Source organism: Podarcis muralis, chromosome 16, assembly GCF_964188315.1.
Source record: "Podarcis muralis chromosome 16, rPodMur119.hap1.1, whole genome shotgun sequence".
NCBI classification, from domain to species: domain Eukaryota; kingdom Metazoa; phylum Chordata; class Lepidosauria; order Squamata; family Lacertidae; genus Podarcis; species Podarcis muralis.
Window position 1 is genome coordinate 42,541,680 of NC_135670.1, and position 24,697 is coordinate 42,566,376.

At 47.3% G+C, this 24,697-nt stretch overlaps 2 protein-coding genes across 2 annotated transcripts in view; both read left to right on the top strand.

Moving 5' to 3' along the window:
• LOC114589913 (small ribosomal subunit protein uS14m-like) overlaps nt 1-24,697 on the top strand; it is a 171,211-nt gene that overhangs the window by 14,532 nt on the left and 131,982 nt on the right. The window lies entirely within an intron of this gene.
• LOC144325855 (uncharacterized) lies at nt 20,056-21,431 on the top strand. Its single transcript, XM_077920607.1, has one exon. The coding sequence runs from the start codon at nt 20,511-20,513 to the stop codon at nt 21,429-21,431; it is 921 nt and encodes a 306-aa protein (XP_077776733.1). The 5' UTR covers nt 20,056-20,510.

Genomic DNA, 24,697 nt, shown 5'->3' on the forward strand with positions numbered 1-24,697 from the left:
GAAGCTTTGAATGTTTGACAGACTTATTTTATTTTAATATTTTGTTGGAAGCCGCCCAGAGTGGCTGGGTATAAATCATAAATTATTATTATTATATTATGATGATGACTGTGAGGTGTTACAAGTCATTAACTTCAAGCCACGCTGCCATGCCTTTGAAGACACAAACCATCCCAGCTTTTCAGAGCTGGCTAGCATGGCTTCTTTAATCTTTGTGTATTGCTCCACCATGTGGCTGAATCATATAAAGCACTGACTTTTACATATCTCTTGACCTCTAATTGCAAGAAGATCTCGTTAACTTGGATTATAATCTTTATAAATTGGAGTTGTGGAGCAGGTCCTCGAGGGGGGGGGGGCTCCCACCATTCCTCCTCAGTCCAGCCCCTGACAACCATGTGGGTTACGGCGTCGAGGGCTCATTTTGTGGGGCGATGTGAAACGTAGTGTTTTCACCCCCAAACCTTGCAGGGGGCATTCTCTGGGTGTTTGGCGCCACTTTGGAGTGAATTGGACAACGTCTGACTTTTGGAGAAATTGGGATCCCGTGAGTTAGGGCGCCAAAGGCTCATTTTTTGGGGTGCCATGAAATGTGGGGTTTTCACTGCCAAACATTTCAGGGGGTCTTTAGCAGGTGTTTGCCGTTGCTTTGTTGTGAATCCTAAGACATCGGGTTTTCAGCGAAATCGTGGCCACCATATCTATCCTGACAGATGATTTGGCCTGTCACCCTTGTGTGGAAGTAAAGGATGAGATTCCCCTACTACTCCGCCTGGGGTCTCCAATGTGGTGCACCCAGCCTCCACTCACACTATTCCTATGCTGGGGAATTTGGGGGTGGTTTGTGGGGATGTTATGTACTGAGTTGAATAGGATCCACAATGCTACAGTCTGATTGGTCCTAGAACAATAGGATCCAACATGCAGCAGTCTGATTGGTCCGCAGGAGCCACCCAATCCAGCTCCAGGTGGAAGTGAATCCACAACCTGATTGGGCTACAGGAGAATCCCAGAATTAGCCAATCACGTGCAGCCCATTGTGTAAATAATGTATATAAAGCAGATATTGTGGGGGAACTTTCATTCCTCGCTACTATGAGCTGAATATAGAGCATGAAATCCACTCTCGACTCCGAGTATATTTCAGGGGAAGAGCTGTTTGGGATATTTCCTGCTTGTGAATTATTATTTGTGTGTGTGTGTGTGTGTGTGTGTGTGTGTGTGTGTGTGTGTAAAACACATGCCTAAAGCTTTAAATCTGGGATGGGCATGGAGGTTCCGAGGTGGGCCACCAGGTGGCACTGCAGGCCATGCTCCAGCTGCTGCTACAGGTGCCAGTAAGTCTCACATTTTCAACCTCTTCCTCCTCCATTGCACTAGCTAAATGATTCCTTGCTGGACTCCCATCGCTGAGGCCAAATGTACCTTTACCGAGCAAAATATCCTTTCGAATTATACACCCAGCACATGGAACCTGACAAAGGGGCAATACAAGTGGACTCTCTGTGCCCTTACCACAGTAAAAAGACTGATACTGGTGAGCTGGAAAAATAAAAATGCGTCTCCCTTCTATGATTGGATTGAAGACTTCTACAAACTCACCACATCTGAACAACCTGCAGATAAACGCAGACTTGCCATGGACAAATTCAATTCAATTCAATTCAAACCTTTATTGCATTAGCAAACAGCCATAGCAAAATAAGACAATACAAAAAAAAAAAAAAAAAAAAAGACAAACTAGAGACAAGCAACCAAGCAAAATTCGGGCGATTTGGCTGGTGTAGTGACATTTAAGTTACCCAAAGACAATAATGCAAAGATATAGTAGCCAGCGCCAAAAACTAATATGCGGATATATATAAAGCACAAAATGGCCCCAGAACAGACTCGGCATATTGAGTTAAAAGTAATAAAAGAATTAAAACAGGTCCAGGTCTAGGGCACGCTACCCTGTCAGAGTAGCCCTGAGTTTCAGAGCCTGCACTATGAAGATTGCCACCCCACGTGAAATTTGGGGATTTGCGTCCACAAGAAGCGATTTCAAACAGTCTTCCTTAGATGTAATGGTGGACGGGATCAAAAGGAGGAGCTTAGATCTTATTGGCTCATAAATAGGGCAGTAGAAAAAGAAATGTATGAAGTCCTCTACTTCATTCATTGTGCATGGACATAGACGCTGGGTAATAGGGGTCTTAGAGTAAATCCCCTGCAGGAAGGCCGTGGGTATAGAATGGAAGCGGGCCATAGTAAACGCTCTTCTCAAATTGGGCTCCGTCAGGTCTATCAAGTAGTTGGCAAGTGATCTTACCACTTTCACTTTAGGGAGCCACATGGAGAGGCGAGCTGAGGTGGACTGTGCCCGGTCCATGGCCTCGTCTCTTGTAAGAATCCAGGCCCGGATTTTATGTTTGTCCCAAGAGGACAGCGAGTCAAGATCTGGGAGAGAGTAGCGTGCAGTAATAGTCACCATGGCCTTGGACCATTTATTGCTTTGAGAACACGTTAAAAAGGCTTGCCTGGCTAGTAGGGAACCTGGGGCATTGATTAATTTACAATAAAAGCTAATAATTCTAATGTGGGCTCTCGCAACAATGGAGGGGAGGCCCAGTTCTGTTCTTAACTGTGCTGCAACCGAGCCCTTGGGGAGACCCAGTACCTTCCGTGCAAAAGAGTTTTGTAGAATCTCCAGCCGTTGTAGTGTTTTTAAATTCCACCCCCAGATTTCAACCCCATACAGTAACATCGGGAGGACTTTGCTGATAAATGCTTTTCTGATTGGTGGAACCAGCTGGCCGCCTTTTGCATAGTAGAATTTCTCCAAGGCTTTGATGGTTCTGCGGGCAGCCAGGATGGTTGTATTTAGGTGAGCTGACCAGCTAAGCCCATGCTGAAAAATGATACCCAAATACTTGAATGCTGAACAATATTCAATAGAATGGCCCTCAAAATTCCAGAGTGACTTCCGAGTTTTCGTGCCAAAAGTAAGAATTTTGGTTTTGGCGAAATTAATTTTAAGGGAGTTGGTATCACAATATGTCATGAGCCCTCTGAGCGTGTTGTTTAAGCCCAGCTTGGTTAATGACAGTATCACCATGTCGTCCGCATAGAGTAATATGGGGATCTTGAGCTGTTGTAAGGAGGGGGCAGATTGATTTAGGGCCTTCATAGTTGTAACGATGTCATTGATATAGAAATTGAATAGAAAAGGGGCCAAGAGGCAACCCTGTTTGACCCCTTTATTCAGAGGGAAAGAATCAGAAAGAGCTCCCAGAGGGCCGAATTTTACTCTGGCCGATATGTCATTATGAATTTCCATAAGAAGGAGGAGGAGTCTCTTATCTATGTTGGTGTAACTAAGCTTCTGCCATAGCCTATCTCTGGGAATGGAGTCAAAGGCGGAGGTCAGGTCCACAAAAGCCGCGTGTAGTTTGCAGTTGAACCTGTTTAGGTATTTATCAATCAGGGTAAATAGAACAAGACATTGGCCAGATGTGCTGTGACCTTTACGGAAGCCAGCCTGTTCCGGATGGAATAGCTTTGTTTCTTCTGCCCACTCGATTAATTTCTCTAGCAAGAATCTAGAGTAAACCTTGTATGATATGTCCAACAGGCTGATAGGTCGGTAGTTACGCGGATCTTGTGGGTCCCCCTTTTTATGTATTGGGATGACTATGCTCTGTTTCCAGTTAGGTGGAATCTTAAGAGTAGCATTAATGGTGGTAAAGAGAGATGCTAAGATAGGGGCCCACCACGACTGGTGCGATAAAAATACCTCAGGTGGTATCATATCCTCCCCCGGAGATTTATCCCCTGATAGCATGCTAATTAGTTGAGTACATCTCTCTGGGGAGACTGGCTCCCAGGTGGGCAAGGCAGATGCTGGAAGAGTGGTGACTACATTTACGTCGGAATCTGGGGCGGAATACAGCTGAGCAAAGTGAGAGTGCCAGCTGGCTGCTGTGATGTTATTAACAATGAATGAGGGGGGTCTTAAACCTGCATTAATTAAATTCCAAAATTTCTTGTCGTCACGGGTTTTAATGGCCACTGACAGAGCCGTCCAGCGTTCTTTCGCAAAGAGCAATTTCTTATGTTGGAGCAGCTTCTTGTAGTATGAGCGAAATTGGGCTAACTCCCTGATGTTGCTCTGAGTGCTGTCTGATTTCATGTCAGACTGAAGAAATCTAAGCCTACTTCTGCACTGTTTACATTCTTGGTCGAACCAAGTTTGATTCTTCCAGGTTAGAATCGCACGGGAAGGTTTCGTAAGTGAAGGGAGCAAGTAGGCTAGAATTTGCTGGAAAATTGAGAAATGATTCACATTCATTGTTAACAGCTGAGCTTTCAGGGCTAGGATCTCAGGGGAATTTAGGAGGACTTTTATGTCTTGCTCCAGGTAGATGTCCCACTTCTTACGTCCGGGGGCCAAGGTCAGTGAATCCTGGAGGTGTGGTGAGCTGGGAGGCCCCAGCTGTGTGTGGTGGAAGGAGATGGCAATTGGAAGGTGGTCACTTTCGGTTCTGTTGAACACATTGAAACAATATGCCTCATCATTAAATGCTGAGGAGGACCAGATGTAATCTATAACATTTGCCCCTCTAGATCCTAGAAAAGTATAGTATCCCCCGGACCAGTCTTTGGGTGTGCCATGCAAGCTGTGCAGCCCGCAGTTTATAGTGAACTCCAGCAGTATGATGCCAGCCCTATTAACGGTCTTGTCATGTGAATTCCACGTAGGAAACCACTCCTCTTCTATGAATAATTGCGACTTATCGGTGAATAAGCTTATATCTGCTCCGATTCTGGCATTGAAGTCCCCCATTATAAGGATCTCTGACTTTGGAAATTCAGCCCCAGATTTATCTAGAATAAATCTTAAATCCTCCCAAAGCTGATTTGAATGAGAAGAGGAGTAGGTAGATGGATTGTACAGGTTTACACATATGAATTCCCCAAGCGAGCTGTTAGTGATGTGCAAAGTTTGAATGTAATTACTCTCTAACCAAAAGATAGGAGAGATATTAAGTTGAAGCTCCTGCGAAACAAATGTTACCAGGCCTCCACTAGGGCGCCCATACAAATGTGTTTTGGTCGCAGGAATCACAAAGGCGTCATAGCCCGGTAGGGATGGGGGGGGTGAAGATTCTAAGCACCAGGTCTCTTGTATACCCATAATCTGGAATTTCGCTAAAAACTCTTTCATATCCCCGTCATCCTGTTTGGACGTCCATCCCGCCACATTCCAGGATAGCACATTAAAGCAATTTGAGGAGGGACTATGTGCTAGTCAATTGCTCTGGTTGCTGGTGGGAAGGACATTGCCAAGGGTCTGAGACAGCGCCAGGCGAGGTACTACCGAAGGTATCGAAGGGGTGGTGAGTTGATTGATGTGACCAGCAGGGTCTTCAATAAAACCTGAGTTGTCTCTTTGCACAGTGGCTTCCTTAACGTTTATATATTGGCTTGAAGAGGTTGCGGATAAATGAGGTTCTACCAAAAGAGGTTGACTGGCAAAGGACGAGGATATAGAGTCATTTGACTGGACCGCACTGATTGAAGACTCCAGGTCAGGTATAGAAGAATAGGACATTGACAGATTACCAGGATGAGGTGTGTTTGGCGCGTTGCTCTTTAAGGCGGAGGACGAGGTAGTTGATTGCACCGTTGCGACGGTGTATGAGGAGCTTCCGCCAGGCAGACTGCCAAATCATCCGTTATTGGAGTCCCAGTATTTGGCAGGGGTTTCTGGGGTGTTAGCCCCTTCATAACTGCGTTCCTTTGATTTAATAGGTTGCTATGTCCAGGATTTGAGGAGATTTTCTCTTGAAGTACATGTGTAAGTTGCTGCTTGAGTGTATCAAGCCTGTTTATAACTTCCTGCTGTTCTACTAGTGGCAACTCGCCATAGGATGAAATGAGGTCCCTCTCCTCTGAGGCATCCAGATGGCTGGGCCCGCTTTGGTCATGCTTCTTTGTTGCTGGAGTAGGTAAACCAGGAAGCTTGGGCTGAGAGGGAGGGTGAGGTTCCCGGGTGGACAACTTGAGTTTCAAGACTGAGTCGCGCCTGTCTGGCGGGCGGCTACCTTTTTGTACGGTGCTGCGGAAGAGAGGTTTAATCCTGGTGTCATTAAAGACTCTTGTTGGGAAGATGCCCCAGGTGGCCAAAAACGCTTTACGCCTAACCAGTATGGAGGGAATTTTTGGAGACTGGAAGGAGAGCAATACTTTTTGGAGCCGATGGTGGTAGTTTAAAAGTTTCACTGTACTGAGGTCTATTAGCGGAGGCCAAATCTGAAGGAGTTGCCTCAGATGATCTTTGACATCTCTCGGATTATTCCACCTTGGGGACCTGGGGTCCCTACTGTGTATAGTTAGACATATTTTGTTTGGTTGTAAAATCAGAGATTGAAAGTCCAATTGAGTTTTTAGGAGGTGACCACCAGTACCACTTTCATGTCTAATAAGGGAGGTACACCTCTGTCCCTTTAAATCCCTCGGAGGCAGAGTGTGGTTGTGCTGGAGCTCTAGCAAATGGGCCTCAAGCTTTTGGTGGAGATTATCCACCTGCATGGAGATCCCATTTATGCTCTTAAAGATGCAGCGCAGGGTCCTGGTTATTAATTGGAAATGATCGAGTCCCATGCCATCGCCCAGGGCCAACTCAGGCTCCCCCTTCGAGGTGACTCTCACTTCTTTGTCATTATCGTTAGCATTATTCGTTGTCTTCGAGTTCACCCCCTCCACTTCTATATCGGCTGCGAGGTCAATTAAAGGATTAAAACGATTGTGAGTTTCAACCGTGTAGCTAACTTCCTCGTTATTTCTGTTACAGTTAAGAAAAAAAGTATCAAATTCAATGATACAGTGGTACCTCGGGTTAACATACACTTCAGGTTACAGACTCTGCTTGTAGCCTTTTTAGCCTCGGGTGAAAAGAGCTTTGCGCCCGGGACAGGGAAATGGGAGTCAACAGACACTCAAGGAATAGTTTCAGAGAAAAGCTTTATTCTGCCATCCGGGGTGGCAGAAGGAGCAAGTGTGATAGATTCACAAAACAAGCATGAGTTCACAGCCATTTGCGCAGAGCATATATTCCCCTTCCAGTTCCCTCCCCTTTCTCCTCCTCCTCAAGAGTCCTGCCCCATTGTGATGAAATTCCAGTGCCTGTCTTTGGAGAACTTCCTGACATTAGTGAGGAAGATGCCTCCACTGCTGAAGGACATGAAGAAGAAGTGGTTCTTGAAGATGATGCTCCACATCCATTTTCCCAAAAGGAGTTGAATGATCTAGTTTGCGACCTCAGCTTGTCAAAGGACTCTGCCGAACTGTTGGCAACCAGATTGAAGGGGGAAAAACTCCTCTCTGACATCAGCTTCTTCCACAACAGGCATCAAGAGTACCTCCGTTTTTTCTCAGAAGAGAAGGACTTGGTGTACTGTGCAGATATTGCGCAGCTTCTGCTCAAGCTTGGAGTGCCACAGTACGAAACCAAAGATTGGAGACTGTTCTTTGACAGCAGCAAGCGATCACTGAAATGTGTTCTGCTACACAACAGCAACCAGTTTGCCTCTATACCCCTGGCTCACTCGACTACACTGAAGGAGAACTATGAAGCAGTGAAGTATGTGCTGGAGAAAATTGGTTATGGTCAGCATAAGTGGTTTATTTGTGTTGACCTGAAGATGGTGAACTTTTTGTTGGGACAACAGTCTGGCTTCAACAAGTACCCATGTTTTCTGTGCATGTGGGATAGTAGGGACCGTGCTCAGAATTACATGAAGAAGGACTGGCCTGTGCGGGAGGAATTGGTGCCTTGCAAAGAAAGGAACGTCATCAACGACCCTCTGGTGGGCAGAGACAGAATACTCTTCCCACCGCTGCACATCAAGCTCGGCTTAATCAAGCAGTTCACCAAAGGCTCTGGACAAGGATGGTGACTGCTTCACTTGTGCCAGGATTGACCATGGAGAAGTTGAAAGCTGGCATCTTTGACGGTCCTCAGATCCGTCAGCTCATCAGAGATCCAGAGTTCAGAAACTCAATGAACGAAATGGAACTGGAAGCGTGGAAGGCATTTGTTCTGGTAGTGAAGAACTTTCTAAGCAACAATAAGGTCAGAAACTATGCAGAACTTGTCAACAACATGCTGACTGCTTTCAGAAACCTGGGCTGCAACATGAGCGTCAAGATGCACTACCTATTTTCACATATGGACCGGTTTCCTGAGAACCTGGGTTCAATGAGTGACGAGCAGGGGGGGGGATTCCATCAGGACATGAAAGAGATGGAGACCAGGTATCAGGGTCGCTGGGACGCAGTCATGATGGCTGACTACTGTTGGACTCTGAAGAGAGACCTCCCTGCCGCTGAGCATTCCAGGAGTTCCAAGAAACGGAAGTTCAAGCCCTGAAGTTTGAAAAATGGTGAAGCAACATGCAATTTATGTGTACTTAACTTTTTCAATGCCCACCATTCAGTTTACAGTAATCGATGTTTCTATCAGGTAATCATTATATGTTCTTGGAAAAACATTATTTTCTCTTAAAAACATATTTAGGATGATATGTGTTGACAAAAATCAGCTGATAATGCCACAAAATGTAATCGATTTTGTCACAAGATCTGATTTTTTACAAATCAACATAGCACAACAACCTGACCTGAAGGAGAGAAACGGATGCCATTTCCTGATTCAGCAGTGCAAAAAGACCCTAAATCAATTGTAGAAATCTAGACAACATTCAAAAGGTAAAAAAATTGTTGCCCAGTGTATAATTTAACATCTTTTGGGGGCAATTCCAAACCTGTTATTCCAAGAAGAAAGGCCTCTGGTTTCTTTATAAATGTATATTTCAACATTTTTTTCAATTCATGATAAATCTTTTCCCAGAAGTCTTTCACCTTGGGGCAGGTCCACCACATATGATAGAAAGTACCTTCGTTTTCTTTACATTTCCAGCAATGGTTATCACAGTTATGATAAATCTTTGCTAATTTAACAGGGGTCAGATACCATCTATACATCATTTTCATTATGTTTTCCTTTAGTACAGTACATGCAGTGAACTTCACCCCTTTCTTCCACAATCTTTCCCAATCCTCAAACATGATGTTATGTCCTACATGTCTTGCCCAATCTATCATCACTGATTTAACTTGTTCATCCTTCGTATGCCACTCTAACAATGGGAAATGTAGTGCTTTCAAAGCCCCCCCCCCAATGTTGCAGGGGGCATTCTCTGGGTGTTTGGTGCTGCTTTGGAGTGAATCAGATGACATTGGACCTTTGGAGAAATCGTGACCCTGTGGGTTAGGGCACTGAAGCCTCATTTTTGGGGGGGTGCGCCATAAAACGTGAGGTTTTCACTGCCATGGATCACAAAACGGCTGCTGTTTTGTGCAAAGCTGGAAGACTGAGAAACTAGTATTTTATTGTTATTTTTAAAAAGATAAACTAAAGGTGTGTGCTTACAGGTAAACAGATACCAGTGTGCATGCCCATTATGACCTCAGGCAAGAATCAAGAAAATACAGGTGGTCCCTCTTAACTGACATTCTGAACTGAACAGAACTGAAGGGAGGGGCTGGTTCTGGAGCCAAGCTGTTTAGATTGGGTTTGGGTGGATGCAAAGAGGATGCCTCCAACTTCTTGGGCTTTGCTTCTCAACTTATTCTGCCTTCTGGGACCCCCCAGCCCAACACCAACCACCTCTTGGATAGGTGAGCATGCAGATATTTTGGAATGTGAGTGTGGGGCAGGATGACCGCGTATGAAAGCTCCGTTGAGCACAAGTGCTGGCCCCCCTTTGCTCTCCCATGGAGGCCCTGAACTGGCCAGCTCCTGGTTCAGGGCCTCCAAGGGAGAGAAAAGGGAACCTCAGTTACTCTTTGCCTTCTGAGGACAATGTCTCACTCCCAGAGCCCCAAGACTTACGGCTGCTGCTCTATCAGCCTCAGGCCATCCAAGGGATCATGAGCAAAGCACACAAGCCCTGCCCGCCAGATATGAAGCACTCTCCTGAGAGAATTTGGGTTTTTTAATTGGCCCTGCTCCTCCAATATACCACAGAGTTTCAGCCCTTGGGGAATTTGATTTCTTAAACATAGGCCTTCCCCTTCCTTGTGTCCCTGGGGAGAAAAGCCAATCCTGCTTTCTTCCTTTGGTAATTTAATCAGAGGAAATAAACTCTTTCAGTGGTCTAATAGATTTGCTGAATCATGAATTCTGTACATGCACAGAGGCTATACCTCTTGAAACCCCAAAGATGGGCAAGATGGGGCATTTCTCTCCACCTGGCTCCACCGGATATTGCTGATGGCCAATGAAAGCCCAAGTAGGGATTCCTAGTGGGGGATGTTGCTGTGGTATAGTGGAGGAGCAGGGCCAGGAGGCTAACTTGGACACCTGAGAACACAAAAAAGCAGCAGCAAAACAACTACATGTTTCCTTTTAAATGGGCCTTCCTGCTGAGTGTAAAGCATAGATCCTCATTTTTTAAGGGAAAAGGGAAAGAAGGCTTCTCCCAAAGTGTTAGAAGGCCACAAATAATGTAACAATAGAACAAAACAAATGTGCCGTTTCATGTGATACAGAATCCTAAATGCAAATCTGTTAGATTGAGAAATTTGTACTTAATAAGAAAAAAAAATTAAAGGTGTGTGCTTGCAGGTAAACAGATTGGAGCTTTTCTGCAAGATCTTGTGAGATCTCATTGAAGTCTTGCAAGATGTCTAGGAGAGCAAAATATGTATTGAGATTTGGGAGAGATCTTGCATGCTCTTTCAGGGACCAAAGCCATCACTGCTGCAGCGCCAAAGGCAGGTGGCTAAGGGGTGGTGAGTGTCCCACGGGGCGAAATGGGATGTACCCCCCCTCAAGCTCAGGATTCCAGAACTAACAACTGTCAGTTGGGAGGGACGGAAGGCAAGGACCCACAGCCCAGGTGGGGCTCACTAGCTTGGGGAGGAGGTGTGTGATTCCTCAGCTGGAGTAGATGCAGGACAGTTGAGGCTTACATACCTCATCACCGCAAAAGCTATAACTGGAAAGCTGTCCTGGCCAGGCCTGTGTCCTTTAGCTCCAGTTGGGAGTGAAACGGATGATGTCTGATTTTTGGCGAAATAATTTTTTTTAAAAAAAATTATGATTTTCAAGTTTATACATTTCAATAATTTTGCAGTCATTTTAACATTTCAAAACTTGACTTCCTTCCCCCTCTTTCTGCAGTTCTTTAAATTGATTCTACATATCTTATGCATATCCAAATTACCTCAATTTCTTCATTTATGCATCTGCTTTAAATATATAATCTTATTCAACTGCAGGTTATTCCAATAATCCTGCCAATGTTCTTATCTGTTTACAGTTTGTAACTATTCATTAAACCATTTCCATTCTTTAATAAAAAGTTTGTTCTCTTGCTCCTAGAAACGGTCAGCATGTGACAGAGGCCACATCCTGGGAACGGTTTGACTGGCCACCTAAACCAGGTGAGGGCAGCCAAGGAGTCTCAAATGCTCAGGAACTTCCCCTGTGTGCCAAGACAGGCTCCAGCAGATTGAGCGGACAAGACCAAGCGTGGGCCCAGTGGTCAAGAAGGTGGTTTCTGCAATGCTGTGGAGGGAAGTGAGGAGCAGATGGGGCTCATCCACCTATAAAGATAGCCCATCGAGGAGAAGGAAAACTCTGATCCTAATTTGCCTGTGGGATATCTTTGGGAGCTGAAAAGGCTAAGGAGTAAAGCCTACACAAATCTGGAGTGGAGTCCCTCAGGCGGTTGGATGGCGCCGTTTACAACCCCTTCTGACATCTCCTGCAGCCCAACTGGTGCCTAACTCTGCTTTCCTTGGAGACACATCTGCAAGGCCAAGAGAGGGAGTCTTGTCATCTGGGAAGCCCAGGACCTCCAGACACACTGCCCAGTCTTGCTCCCTGGAGAGGTCACTTTGGGACTGCTGACACCCTTGCTTGACTTTTGACCTCACCCCCGGAGGCGCACTCCATTGCTTCTCAAGACAGACAAATGACAACATTAAAAAACTATTTGAAAGAATTTTATTTCATTCAAAAAAGACAATCTGGCATGTGATTAGGACAGTGGTTTTCAGACAACGGGTGACACGTTTATTGATCCAGTTTGGAAGGCTCTGTCTTGTCTTCGCACATGCGCAGTTCCATCTAGGAGCAACAACAAGGGAAGGAGCCAAACTGTCGACTCCTGCAGCGAGACTCAGGATTTCCACTCATGCTCACAAACGTAGGAAAAAGCACCGCCTAGGATAAAAGGATGATCACAGAATAGCATGTTTGTAAAGGAACTTGATTAGAATAATAATGATGATGATGATTTTTATTTTATTTTTCTATTTGGGTTTGTGGGGAAGGGGGGGACTGGGTCTTGGTGGGGAGGGAGATCTGTGCTGGAGTTACTGGCCTCACTGCTGTCGCTGCCCGGAAGAGAGAAGAAGAGAAAATATTTTTAATCTTTCCATTTCTTATTATGTTGACAACCCATCTTTCCTTCAAGGATCTCCAGGTGGCTTACGCTATTCTCCCTTTCTTTCATTATATTTACTTCCTCATTCCATTTCTCTTCCAATATCTCTTCCTCCTCCTCCTCGCAGACCAGGGGGTGGATTTTAGGGGCAGGACAGCAGGAGGCCAGCAGCTCGCACAGCCTGCCACACTAGCCATTCTCTCTTTCAACAGCCTTGGAGAACAACTGAGTAGGCATCTAGAGCGTCAACTGAACAGGCATGTGGATCAGCTAGTCACTGGGCACAGTCTATTCTTTTGGAGGGGGCTTTCCCCAGTTTCCATTTATAAGAAGTTTGAAAGGTTGCCTCTTTATAAAGTCTGTTTCCTTGTGACGAGAGACCACACTGGAGACTCATAGTGTTTTTGAAATATATAAAGGTAAAAGGACCCCTGACCCTTAGGTCCAGTCGTGGCCGACTCTGGGGTTGCGGCGCTCATCTCGTTTTATTGGTGGACCGGTCATGTACAGCTTCCGGGTCATGTGGCCAGCATGACTAAGCTGCTTCTGAAGCAGAGCAGCGCACAGAAACGCCCTTTACCTTCCCGCCGTAGCGGTACCTATTTATCTACTTGCCCTTTGACGTGCTTTCGAACTGCTAGGTTGGCAGGAGCAGGGACCGAGCAACGGGAGTTCACTCCGTCGTGGGGATTCGAACCGCCAGTCCTAGGCTCTGTGGTTTAACCCACAGCGCCACCCGCATCCCTATTATTTATTTATTTAGATACTTGGGTTTTGGGCGAAGGGAGAACTGGGTCTTGGAGTGGGTTTTTATTTTTTTTTATTTAGGAAGGATCTAGAGCTGGCTTCATCCAGCACAGTGCATTTCTGGACAGGACAGGAAACACCTTGCAAACACACACTTTTCAACATGGCGGTGTCATCAAGGAAAACACTCCTGGCCTAGACTATGGCTGCTGTTTCTCAATTCATAGTAAAAAATGACCCTTCTCAACATCCTGTAATAATCTGTCCAGTATTAGGATGGACAGGAGCAGGACTTCAGCCTTAGACCCCCTCATCCCCCTGTTTCTTTCTGTTTCTGCCCAGTGTCTTCTGCCAATCAACAGCTTTCCTTAGCTTGCAAGGAAGTGAAATGTTATGAGTTACTTGGTGCCAGACTCCCCTTTGCCATGAGTTTCTGGGTGCCAGGCACTGAACCCCTGGACACTGAACATCAGGGGAATTGATCTAAGCTGTACCCCAAGCGCTACATTTGATTGTTGGTTATTAAATACTGATTGAAACCATTTTATTTCATTCACAAAAAATTTTTGACATGTGATTATGATAACAGTTTATATAATAAAGGTGACACGTTTATTGATCCTTTTTTGTAAGTTATTATTTGTCTACTTTAATGTATTTTTTATATATATTAATCAGTAAGGGGGTGGGGTGGGAAGCAGTTTTGCATATGAAACTGGTGGATGGCTGTCATTAATCCAGATCAATTTCATAGAATCATAGAAACTTATAGCTGGAAGGGACACCAAGGGTCATCTAGTCCAACCCCCTGGGATGCAGCAATCTCAGCAAAAGCATCCATGGCAGACGGCCATCCAACCTCTGCTTAGTAACCTCCAAGGAAGGAGAGTCCACCACCTCTCATGGGAATCTGTTCCAATGCCAAACAGCCCTTGCTGTCAGAAAGTTTTTATGAATGTTTAGTTGGAATCTCCTTTCTTATAACTTGAATCCATGGGTTCGAGTCCTACCATCTAGAGCAGGAGAAAACAAGCTTGTTCCCTCTTCCATGTGACAGCCCTTAAGATATTTGAAGATGGCTGTCAGATCTCCTCTCAGTTTCCTCTTTTCCAGGCCAAACCTACCCAGCTCCTTCCAGTGTTTCTCTTCAATCTTAGTTTCCAGACCCTTGGTTGTCTTGGTTGCCCTCCTCTGCACACATTCCAGCTTGTCAACATCTTCTTGAATGATGCTGCCCAGAACTGGACACAGGACTCCAGGTGTGGCCTGACCAAGGTAGGAGAGAGTAGGACTTGGACTTCATTTCATCAGGACCCTGGACTTCCATAGATGCAATCTAGAACAGCGTTACCATTTTCTGCTACTGCACATTCCTTGTGGCTGAGGCTCAGGGTAACGCCCCCGGGACCTTTCAGTTCATGGTGTCCATGGAGGCGCAGGTCAATTCTGTGTCCAGGGCAGCTGTTGACCAGCTACATCTAGTACGCAGGCTGAGACCCTATCTACCTGCGGATTGCCTCGCCAGAGGGGTGCATGCTCTGGTTTTCTCCCGCTTGGACTACTGCAATGCGCTCTACGTGGGGCTACCTTTGAAGGTGACCCGGAAACTACAATTAATCCAGAATGCGGCAGCTAGACTGGTGACTGGGAGTGGCCCCCAAGACCTACATTGGCTCTCAGTATGTTTCCGGGCACAATTCAAAGTGTTGGTGCTGACCTTTAAAGCCCTAAACGGCCTCAAAGGCCCAGTATACCTGAAGGAGCGCCTCCACCCCCATCATTCTGCCTGGACACTGAGGTCCAGCGCTGAGGGCCTTTTGGCGGTTCCCTCCCTACGAGAAGCCAAGTTACAGGGTAGTGGTGCCTGCCCTGTGGAACCCCCTCCCACCAGATGTCAAAGAGATAAACAGCTACCTGACATTTAGAAGACATCTGAAGGCAGCCCTGTTCTGGGAAGCTTTGAATGTTTGACAGACTGTTTTATTTTAATATTTTGTTGGAAGCTGCCCAGAGTGGCTGGGTATAAATAATAATAATAAATTATTATTATTATTATTATTATTATTATTATTATTATTATTATTATAATATGATGATGATGATGATGACTGTGAGGTGTTACAAGTCATTAACTTCAAGCCACACTGCCATGCCTTTGAAGACACAAACCATCCCAGCTTTTCAGAGCTGGCTATCATTTCTTCTTTAATCTTTGTGTATTGCTCCACCATGTGGCTGAATCATATAAAGCACTGACTTTTACATATCTCTTGACCTCTAATTGCAAGAAGATCTCGTTAACTTGGATTATAATCTTTATAAATTGGAGTTGTGGAGCAGGTCCTCGAGAGGGGGGGGGGGCTCCCACCATTCCTCCTCAGTCCAGCCCCTGACAACCATGTGGGTTACGGCGTCGAGGGCTCATTTTGTGGGGCGATGTGAAACGTAGTGTTTTCACCCCCAAACCTTGCAGGGGGCATTCTCTGGGTGTTTGGCGCCGCTTTGGAGTGAATTGGACAACGTCTGACTTTTGGAGAAATTGGGATCCCGTGAGTTAGGGCAGTGTTTCCCAAACTTTTTTGGGCAACGGCACACCTGTTTACTGAAAAAAAATCTCACGGCACACCACCATTAAAGCCCCGCCCCGTGACGTCAGCGCGCAGCGTCACGCCGGGAGGGACGCACGAAAGTGAAAGTTTTTTCCCTCCCCCTTGCCGGGGAACCTCCAAGCTTTGGGGGTGGGAGGAGGCAGCAGAGCGAGGGACTGAGGGACGGCGGCAACTGAGGCGGCGGCGGCTGTTGTGGTGGTGGCGGCGATAGCGGGCGGAGGAGGGGGCGGCGGCGGGGCTTGAGGAGCCGTCGCCGGGAGTTGCTGCTGCTGTTGTTGCTGCTGCTGCCCGGACATGCCGGCCTCCTCCTCCTCCGCTGTCTCGCGCTCCTCCCTTTTGCACGCGCTGCCCCGCCGCTCGGCACCACCACCGCGGAGCCGCCCCCGGCTCGACGCGGATCCTCGCCGCCGCCGCCTCTCACCGCCCGACTCGCCCGCCTCCCTCCCACGGCACACCAGCCAATGTCTGACGGCACAGTAGTGTGCCGCGGAACACCGGTTGGGAAACACTGAGTTAGGGCGCCAAAGGCTCATTTTTTGGGGTGCCATGAAATGTGGGGTTTTCACCGCCAAACATTTCAGGGGGTCTTTAGCAGGTGTTTGCCGTTGCTTTGTTGTGAATCCTAAGACATCGGGTTTTCAGCAAAATCGTGGCCACCATATCTATCCTGACAGATGATTTGGCCTGTCACCCTTGTGTGGAAGTAAAGGATGAGATTCCCCTACTACTCCGCCTGGGGTCTCCAATGTGGTGCACCCAGCCTCCACTCACACTATTCCTATGCTGGGGAATTTGGGGGTGGTTTGTGGGGATGTTATGTACTGAGTTGAATAGGATCCACAATGCTACAGTCTGATTGGTCCTAGAACAATAGGATCCAACATGCAGCAGTCTGATTGGTCCGCAGGAGCCACCCAATCCAGCTCCAGGTGGAAGTGAATCCACAACCTGATTGGGCTACAGGAGAATCCCAGAATTAGCCAATCACGTGCAGCCCATTGTGTAAATAATGTATATAAAGCAGATATTGTGGGGGAACTTTCATTCCTCGCTACTATGAGCTGAATATAGAGCATGAAATCCACTCTCGACTCCGAGTATATTTCAGGGGAAGAGCTGTTTGGGATATTTCCTGCTTGTGAATTATTATTTGTGTGTGTGTGTGTGTGTGTGTGTGTGTGTGTAAAACACATGCCTAAAGCTTTAAATCTGGGATGGGCATGGAGGTTCCGAGGTGGGCCACCAGGTGGCACTGCAGGCCATGCTCCAGCTGCTGCTGCTGCTACAGGTGCCAGTAAGTCTCGCATTTTCAACCTCTTCCTCCTCCATTGCACTAGCTAAATGATTCCTTGCTGGACTCCCATCGCTGAGGCCAAATGTACCTTTACCGAGCCAAATATCCTTTCAAATTATACACCCAGCACATGGAACCTGACAAAGGGGCAATACAAGTGGATTCTCTGTGCCCTTACCACAGTAAAAAGACTGATACTGGTGAGCTGGAAAAATAAAAATGCGTCTCCCTTCTATGATTGGATTGAAGACTTCTACAAACTCACCACATCTGAACAACCTGCAGATAAACGCAGACTTGCCATGGACAAATTCAATTCAATTCAATTCAAACCTTTATTGCATTAGCAAACAGCCATAGCAAAATAAGACAATACAAAAAAAAAAAAAGACAAACTAGAGACAAGCAACCACGCAAAATTGAGGCGATTTGGCTGGCGTAGTGACATTTAAGTTACCCGAAGACAATAATGCAAAGATATAGTAGCCAGCGCCAAAAACTAATATGCGGATATATATAAAGTATTGCACTTGGGCAAAAAAAATGAGAGGCACAAATACAAGATGGGTGACACCTGGCTTGAGAGCAGTACATGTGAAAAGGATCTAGGAGTCTTGGTTGACCACAAACTTGACATGAGCCAACAGTGTGACGCGGCAGCTAAAAAAGCCAATGCAATTCTGGGCTGCATCAATAGGAGTATAGCATCTAGATCCAGGGAAGTAATAGTGCCACTGTATTCTGCTCTGGTCAGACCTCACCTGGAGTACTGTGTCCAGTTTTGGGCACCACAGTTCAAGAAGGACACTGACAAACTGGAACGTGTCCAGAGGAGGGCAACCAAAATGGTCAAAGGCCTGGAAACGATGCCTTATGAGGAACGGCTAAGGGAGCTGGGCATATTTAGCCTGGAGAAGAGGAGGTTAAGGGGTGATATGATAGCCATGTTCAAATATATAAAAGGATGTCACATAGAGGAGGGAGAAAGGCTGTTTTCTGCTGCTCCAGAGAAGCGGACACGGAGCAATGGATCCAAACTACAAGAAAGAAGATTCCACCTAAACATTAGGAAGAACTTCCTGACAGTAAGAGCTGTTGGACAGTGGAATTTGCTGCCAAGGAGTGTGGTGGAGTCTCCTTCTTTGGAGGTCTTTAAGCAGAGGCTTGACAACCATATGTCAGGAGTGCTCTGATGGTGTTTCCTGCTTGGCAGGGGGTTGGACTCGATGGCCCTTGTGGTCTCTTCCAACTCTATGATTCTATGATTCTATGATTCTATGATTCTAAAGCACAAAATGGCCCCAGAACAGACTCGGCATATTGAGTTAAAAGTAATAAAAGAATTAAAACAGGTCCAGGTCTAGGGCACGCTACCCTGTCAGAGTAGCCCTGAGTTTCAGAGCCTGCACTATGAAGATTGCCACCCCATGTGAAATTTGGGGATTTGCGTCCACAAGAAGCGATTTCAAACAGTCTTCCTTAGATGTAATGGTGGACGGGATCAAAAGGAGGAGCTTAGATCTTATTGGCTCATAAATAGGGCAGTAGAAAAAGAAATGTATGAAGTCCTCTACTTCATTCATTGTGCATGGACATAGACGCTGGGTAATAGGGGTCTTAGAGTAAATCCCCTGCAGGAAGGCCGTGGGTATAGAATGGAAGCGGGCCATAGTAAACGCTCTTCTCAAATTGGGCTCCGTCAGGTCTATCAAGTAGTTGGCAAGTGATCTTACCACTTTCACTTTAGGGAGCCACATGGAGAGGCGAGCTGAGGTGGACTGTGCCCGGTCCATGGCCTCGTCTCTTGTAAGAATCCAGGCCCGGATTTTATGTTTATGTTCTTATCTGTTTACAGTTTGTAACTATTCATTAAACCATTTCCATTCTTTAATAAAAAGTTTGTTCTCTATGATGATGATGATGACTGTGAGGTGTTACAAGTCATTAACTTCAAGCCACACTGCCATGCCTTTGAAGACACAAACCATCCCAGCTTTTCAGAACTGGCTATCATGGCTTCTTTAATCTTTGTGTATTGCTCCACCATGTGGCTGAATCATATAAAGCACTGACTTTTACATATCTCTTGACCTCTAATTGCAAGAAGATCTCGTTAACTTGGATTATAATCTTTATAAATTGGAGTTGTGGAGCAGGTCCTCGAGAGGGGGGGGGCTCCCACCATTCCTCCTCAGTCCAGCCCCTGACAACCATGTGGGTTACGGCGTCGATGGCTCATTTTGTGGGGCGATGTGAAACGTAGTGTTTTCACCCCCAAACCTTGCAGGGGGCATTCTCTGGGTGTTTGGCGCCGCTTTGGAGTGAATTGGACAACGTCTGACTTCTGGAGAAATTGGGATCCTGTGAGTTAGGGCACCAAAGGCTCATTTTTGGGGGTGCCATGAAATGTGGGGTTTTCGCTGCCAAACATTTCAGGGGGTCTTTAGCAGGTGTTTGCCGTTGCTTTGTTGTGAATCCTAAGACATCGGGTTTTCAGCGAAATCGTGGCCACCATATCTATCCTGACAGATGATTTGGCCTGTCACCCTTGTGTGGAAGTAAAGGATGAGATTCCTCTACTACTCCGCCTGGGGTCTCCAATGTGGTGCACCCAGCCTCCACTCACACTATTCCTATGCTGGGGAATTTGGGGGTGGTTTGTGGGGATGTTATGTACTGAGTTGAATAGGATCCAACATGCAGCAGTCTGATTGGTCCGCAGGAGCCACCCAATCCAGCTCCAGGTGGAAGTGAATCCACAACATGATTGGCCTACAGGAGAATCCCAGAATTAGCCAATCACGTGCAGCCCATTGTGTAAATAATGTATATAAAGCAGATATTGTGGGGGAACTTTCATTCCTCACTACTGTGAGCTGAATACTGTTGTGTATTGAGTCAAAGGATTTTATATCTGTAGTATTATTGTCTGTATGTGCATTAGGGTAAAGTAACTGCCTTTTGGTTCCAGAGGGTACAGCTACTATTGGTTCATTTAAGCTGCTGTATTTGGATCCTCTGTCTTATTGGTTTCCTCCAAAAGGCAGGACTGTGATTGCCTGATATTGTTCCCTCCAAAATGTATCCTTTATAGCTAGTTCTCTGTCCCTATATATGTAGCTCTCCCCTCCTCAGGTCTTAGTCTTGTTTGCTGTAATAAAGAAGTGTTACTAGAGAACTGTCTCCAGCATATTATGTCAAGAGAGCTGAAATCACAAACCCCACGTCACAACAACTGGCGACGAAGGTGGGATCCGGAATGCTGAGGAGCGGTTAAACGCAGCCCTGCCTCAGAGTCCGGATTGTAGCTAAGAACAAGACTCACTGGCCAGCTGAGAAGACGACCCTGCCCACAGGACCATGGAGAGTCCAAGGGTATTGGAGCCCTTCCAGCCATCAGAGCCCTACACGTGGGAAGACTACGTCGAACGCTTCGAGTTCTTCGCAGTGGCTCAGGGGATCACCGATGCCAGCAAAAGAAGGGCCACATTCCTGAGCTACTGTGGGCCTGAGACCTTCAAGCTGGCCAAGGCATTGCTTGCTCCAGCGAAGCTAAGTGAGACATCTCTCAAAGATATTCTTGCCTGCCTAACAAGCCATTTGGCGCCTACTGAGACCAAGATGGCCCGGCGGATGGAGTTTCATAAGAGGCAGCGGGAGTCTGTATCTGCATTTCTAGCTGAACTGCGGAAGCTCGCTCAGCACTGCGACTTCCAAGATCTGGAAGAGACTCTCCTGGATCGGTTTATCGGTGGTCTGAGCAGCAAGAAAGCCAGAAGACGCATCGTGGCTAAAGAAGAGGTTACCCTTGCTTCAGCCTTGAAGGAGGCCACCGCCACGGAGAATTATGAAAGAGAGGAGCTTGATGCCAGTCGCAAGGCCCCTAAGCCACAGATAGAAGTTGCGCATGCCATGGACGAGCTAGAGGCTACTCCGAGCCAGAGCCCAATCCGTGGGGTAGAGTCAGTGCGTCAGGCCTGCACAGTGCACAAAGATCACCGAGGCAGGTGCCCTGGTTGTGGCGGAAACCATGAGCGGAAGAGTTGTCGTTTCCGGGATGCTATGTGCTGGACGTGCGGGAAGACAGGTCACATCGCCAGGGTCTGTAGATCGGCGGCGTTGGGAGCGACAGGAGCACCTAGACTGGAGCATCGCAGACCGCCCACAGCAAACCATGTTCTAAAGGACTGCCACTACGTAACGGAGATCAACGGGAGGGTCGTGCAGTTTCCAGCGCAAGGCAAGGCACACATCAAGGTGAAGATTGAGGGTCAGCTGTGAGACATGGAGGTGGACTCCGGATCTGGATTCACTATCGTGTCGGACCAGACCGCGAGGACATTCTTCCCCAGGGGTAAGTTGCCCCCTCTGGAGCCCTTCCCGGCAACTTTGCAGTCATACTCAGCGGGCCGCATCCAGGTCATGGGAATGTGTGCCGTGAGAGTACAGTTCCGGGACAAACAGGCGGTACTCAAACTGGTGATTGCGAAGGGCAGTCGCCCCAGTCTCCTGGGCACTGACTGGTTCCCCGCCCTGGGACTGAGTATATCAGGGCTTAATTCAATCCAAACCTGCCCTGAGATGAGCGAGGCATCATGCAAAGAATTTGCTGGTCTCTTTAATGGAAAACTGGGTTGTTATAAAGGGCCCCCAGTTGACTTCGAATTGGACCCTGGGGTGGCCCCAATCCGACTCAAACCAAGGCGAGTGCCATTTGCACTGCAACCCAAGATCGAAGCAGAGCTGGATAAATTGGTCAAGCAGGGAGTTCTCTCACCCGTGGACTCTGCTAAGTGGGAGACTCCAATCGTCACGCCCCTTAAAGCAAATGGGGAAGTCAGGATCTGTGCAGATTACAAATGTACTATCAATAAGGCACTCAGGGGAAACTCATACCCCATTCCAGTCGTATCACATCTGTTGGCTAAACTGGCTGGGGGCAAGGTGTTCGCCAAAATTGACCTGGCACAAGCTTACCAACAGCTGCCAGTAACCCCACAATCAGCGGAAGCACAGACTATTGTCACACATAAAGGGGCGTTCAGAGTTAACAGATTACAATTTGGAGTTTGTGTGGCCCCAGGGATTTTTCAAGGGCTCATGGAACGCCTGTTAAGAGGTCTGCCGGGGGTCTTGCCATTTTTTGATGACGTTTTGATTGCTGGAAAAGACCCACAGGAACTGGTTGCGCGTGTCCGTGCAGTGTTGCTCAAGTTCAAGGAGGTGGGGTTGCAACTGAAAAAGGAAAAATGCAGTTTTGGGGTGCCAACTGTGGATTTCTTGGGGTTTAAAATTGATGCATCAGGCGTCCACCCCACAGATGCTAAGATTAAGGCCATCATCGAGGCACCACGACCACAGAACAAGACGGAGTTGCAGTCATTCCTGGGACTTATTAACTTTTATCATTCATTCTTACCCCAGAAAGCTTCAGTAGCTGAACCGTTACATAGACTGCTGCAGAAAAAGAATGTGTGGCGATGGGGGCAGGGGCAGCAGAAGGCTTTTGACTCCTTGCGAGGAATGCTGAGTAGCAGGAGCGTCCTTGCTCATTATGATGAGTCGAAGCCGCTGGTCCTGGCATGTGATGCCTCTCAATACAGCCTGGGGGCGGTGCTGAGTCATAGGGAACCGGATGGGTCGGAAAAGCCCATCTCTTTCTATTCCCGTACGTTGTCGCCCACGGAGCGCAACTATGCTCAAATTGACAAAGAGGCGCTTGCAATTGTGGCAGGAATCAAAAAGTTCCATGATTATGTGTACGGTCGCCATTTCTCCATTGAAACGGACCACAAACCACTATTAGGGTTGTTCAACCCGAACAAGCAAACGCCACAAATTCTCTCCCCCAGAATGTTGCGTTGGTCTATATTCCTGAACGGGTTCCAGTACACCTTGACCCATGTGCCGGGGAAACGGTTGTGCCACGCTGATGCGCTGAGTCGATTGCCACTTCCTGGCGGGAGCAATGAGGATCCTGCTCCAGCGGAGCACATAATGATGCTGGAAACACTTCCGGGGGCTCCTGTAACGGCTACTGATATAGCTGAGAAAATGAGGAAAGATGCTGTTCTCTCCCGTGTCCTCACTTGGGTGGGGAGGGGGTGGCCAGGTGGTCCGCATGAAGACAAATTCAGGCCTTATGCGACAAGGCAGCACGAGTTGTCCATGCATAAGGGTTGTCTCCTGTGGGGAGATAGGGTGATCATCCCAGCACCACTGAGAAACAGGGTTCTTGAGACGCTTCACATGGGACACCCGGGAATGGTCAGGATGAAGTTGCTAGCCCGATGTTATGTGTGGTGGCCTGGAATGGACCAGAACATAGAACAATGGGTACGAACATGCAAGGCATGCCAAGAGGTGCGGCCAGAAGTGGCCAGAGCACCAGTTCACTGGTGGGAGCAGTCCAGATCTCCCTGGAGCCGGCTGCACTTAGATTTTGCTGGGCCATTCCAGGGGAAGGTCTTTTTGGTTATCGTCGATGCATATTCCAAATGGTTAGAAGTGGCGATGGTCCCTAGCATGGCATCAGCTGCCGTAATCAAGGTGTTGAGGCAGCTGTTTGCAACCCACGGGTTACCTGAGACCATTGTATCAGATAATGGGGCAGCTTTTGTATCCCAAGAATTCAGGGCATTCTTGGCTGATAACTTCATAAGAGGGGTCACATCCGCGCCCTTTCACCCATCCTCCAATGGGCAGGCTGAGCGCATGGTAAGAACAGCCAAAGAATCCATTGTGCGCTTAATGGAGGGTAACTGGTCAGCTCGCATCGCACGAATGTTATTTTTGCAGCATGCGACGCCGTGCACTGCGACGGGCAAATCGCCAGCTGAGCTGCTCTTGGGTAGAAGACTGGTAACGGTGCTGGATTATGTCCACCCGGATAAAATGCCAAACCGTAATTCAAGAGCAACCCCCCAGGCTGAGACTGACACAACAAGGTATCTCGCCCCTGAAGACCTGGTCTGGGTGAGGAACTATTCACGAGGTTCGCGGTGGGTGGCTGGTGTGGTCACCCGGACTAGTGGACCTGTGTCCTATTATGTGACCTTGGAAAATGGGCAAGTTTGGAAGAGACATATAGATCAGCTGAGGCGCCGGGCGCTCAGCAGGGAGGAGTCAGATAATTCATCCCTGGCTAACGACGCAGAACTGCAAGACCAGAGTGAAAATGGCCCAGAGGCGCAGTCACCAGGGGCTTCAGCAAATGAACCAGGGTCTGCTAGTCCTCAGGATGACGAGGTACAGGTAGGGGACCCTGAGATGTCTGGGACTCCATCTGTTCCTGACGAAACCCCTATAGCGGCCCCCCTACCACAGGTAACACCCAATCCAGAACCGGCAACACCTGTTGTCAGGAGATCAAGTAGAAGTTGAAGGACCCCACAGTACCTGAGAGATTACGTCTGCTGTGCTCACTAGGGGGGGAGGGGTGTTGTGTATTGAGTCAAAGGATTTTATATCTGTATTATTATTGTCTGTATTTGCATTAGGGTAAAGTAACTGCCTTTTGGTTCCAGAGGGTACAGCTACTATTGGTT

What these genes read in the sequence shown, in the direction of transcription:
- LOC144325855 (XM_077920607.1), top strand. Translation starts at nt 20,511, where the DNA reads ATGGAGAGTCCAAGGGTATTGGAGCCCTTCCAGCCATCAGAGCCCTAC.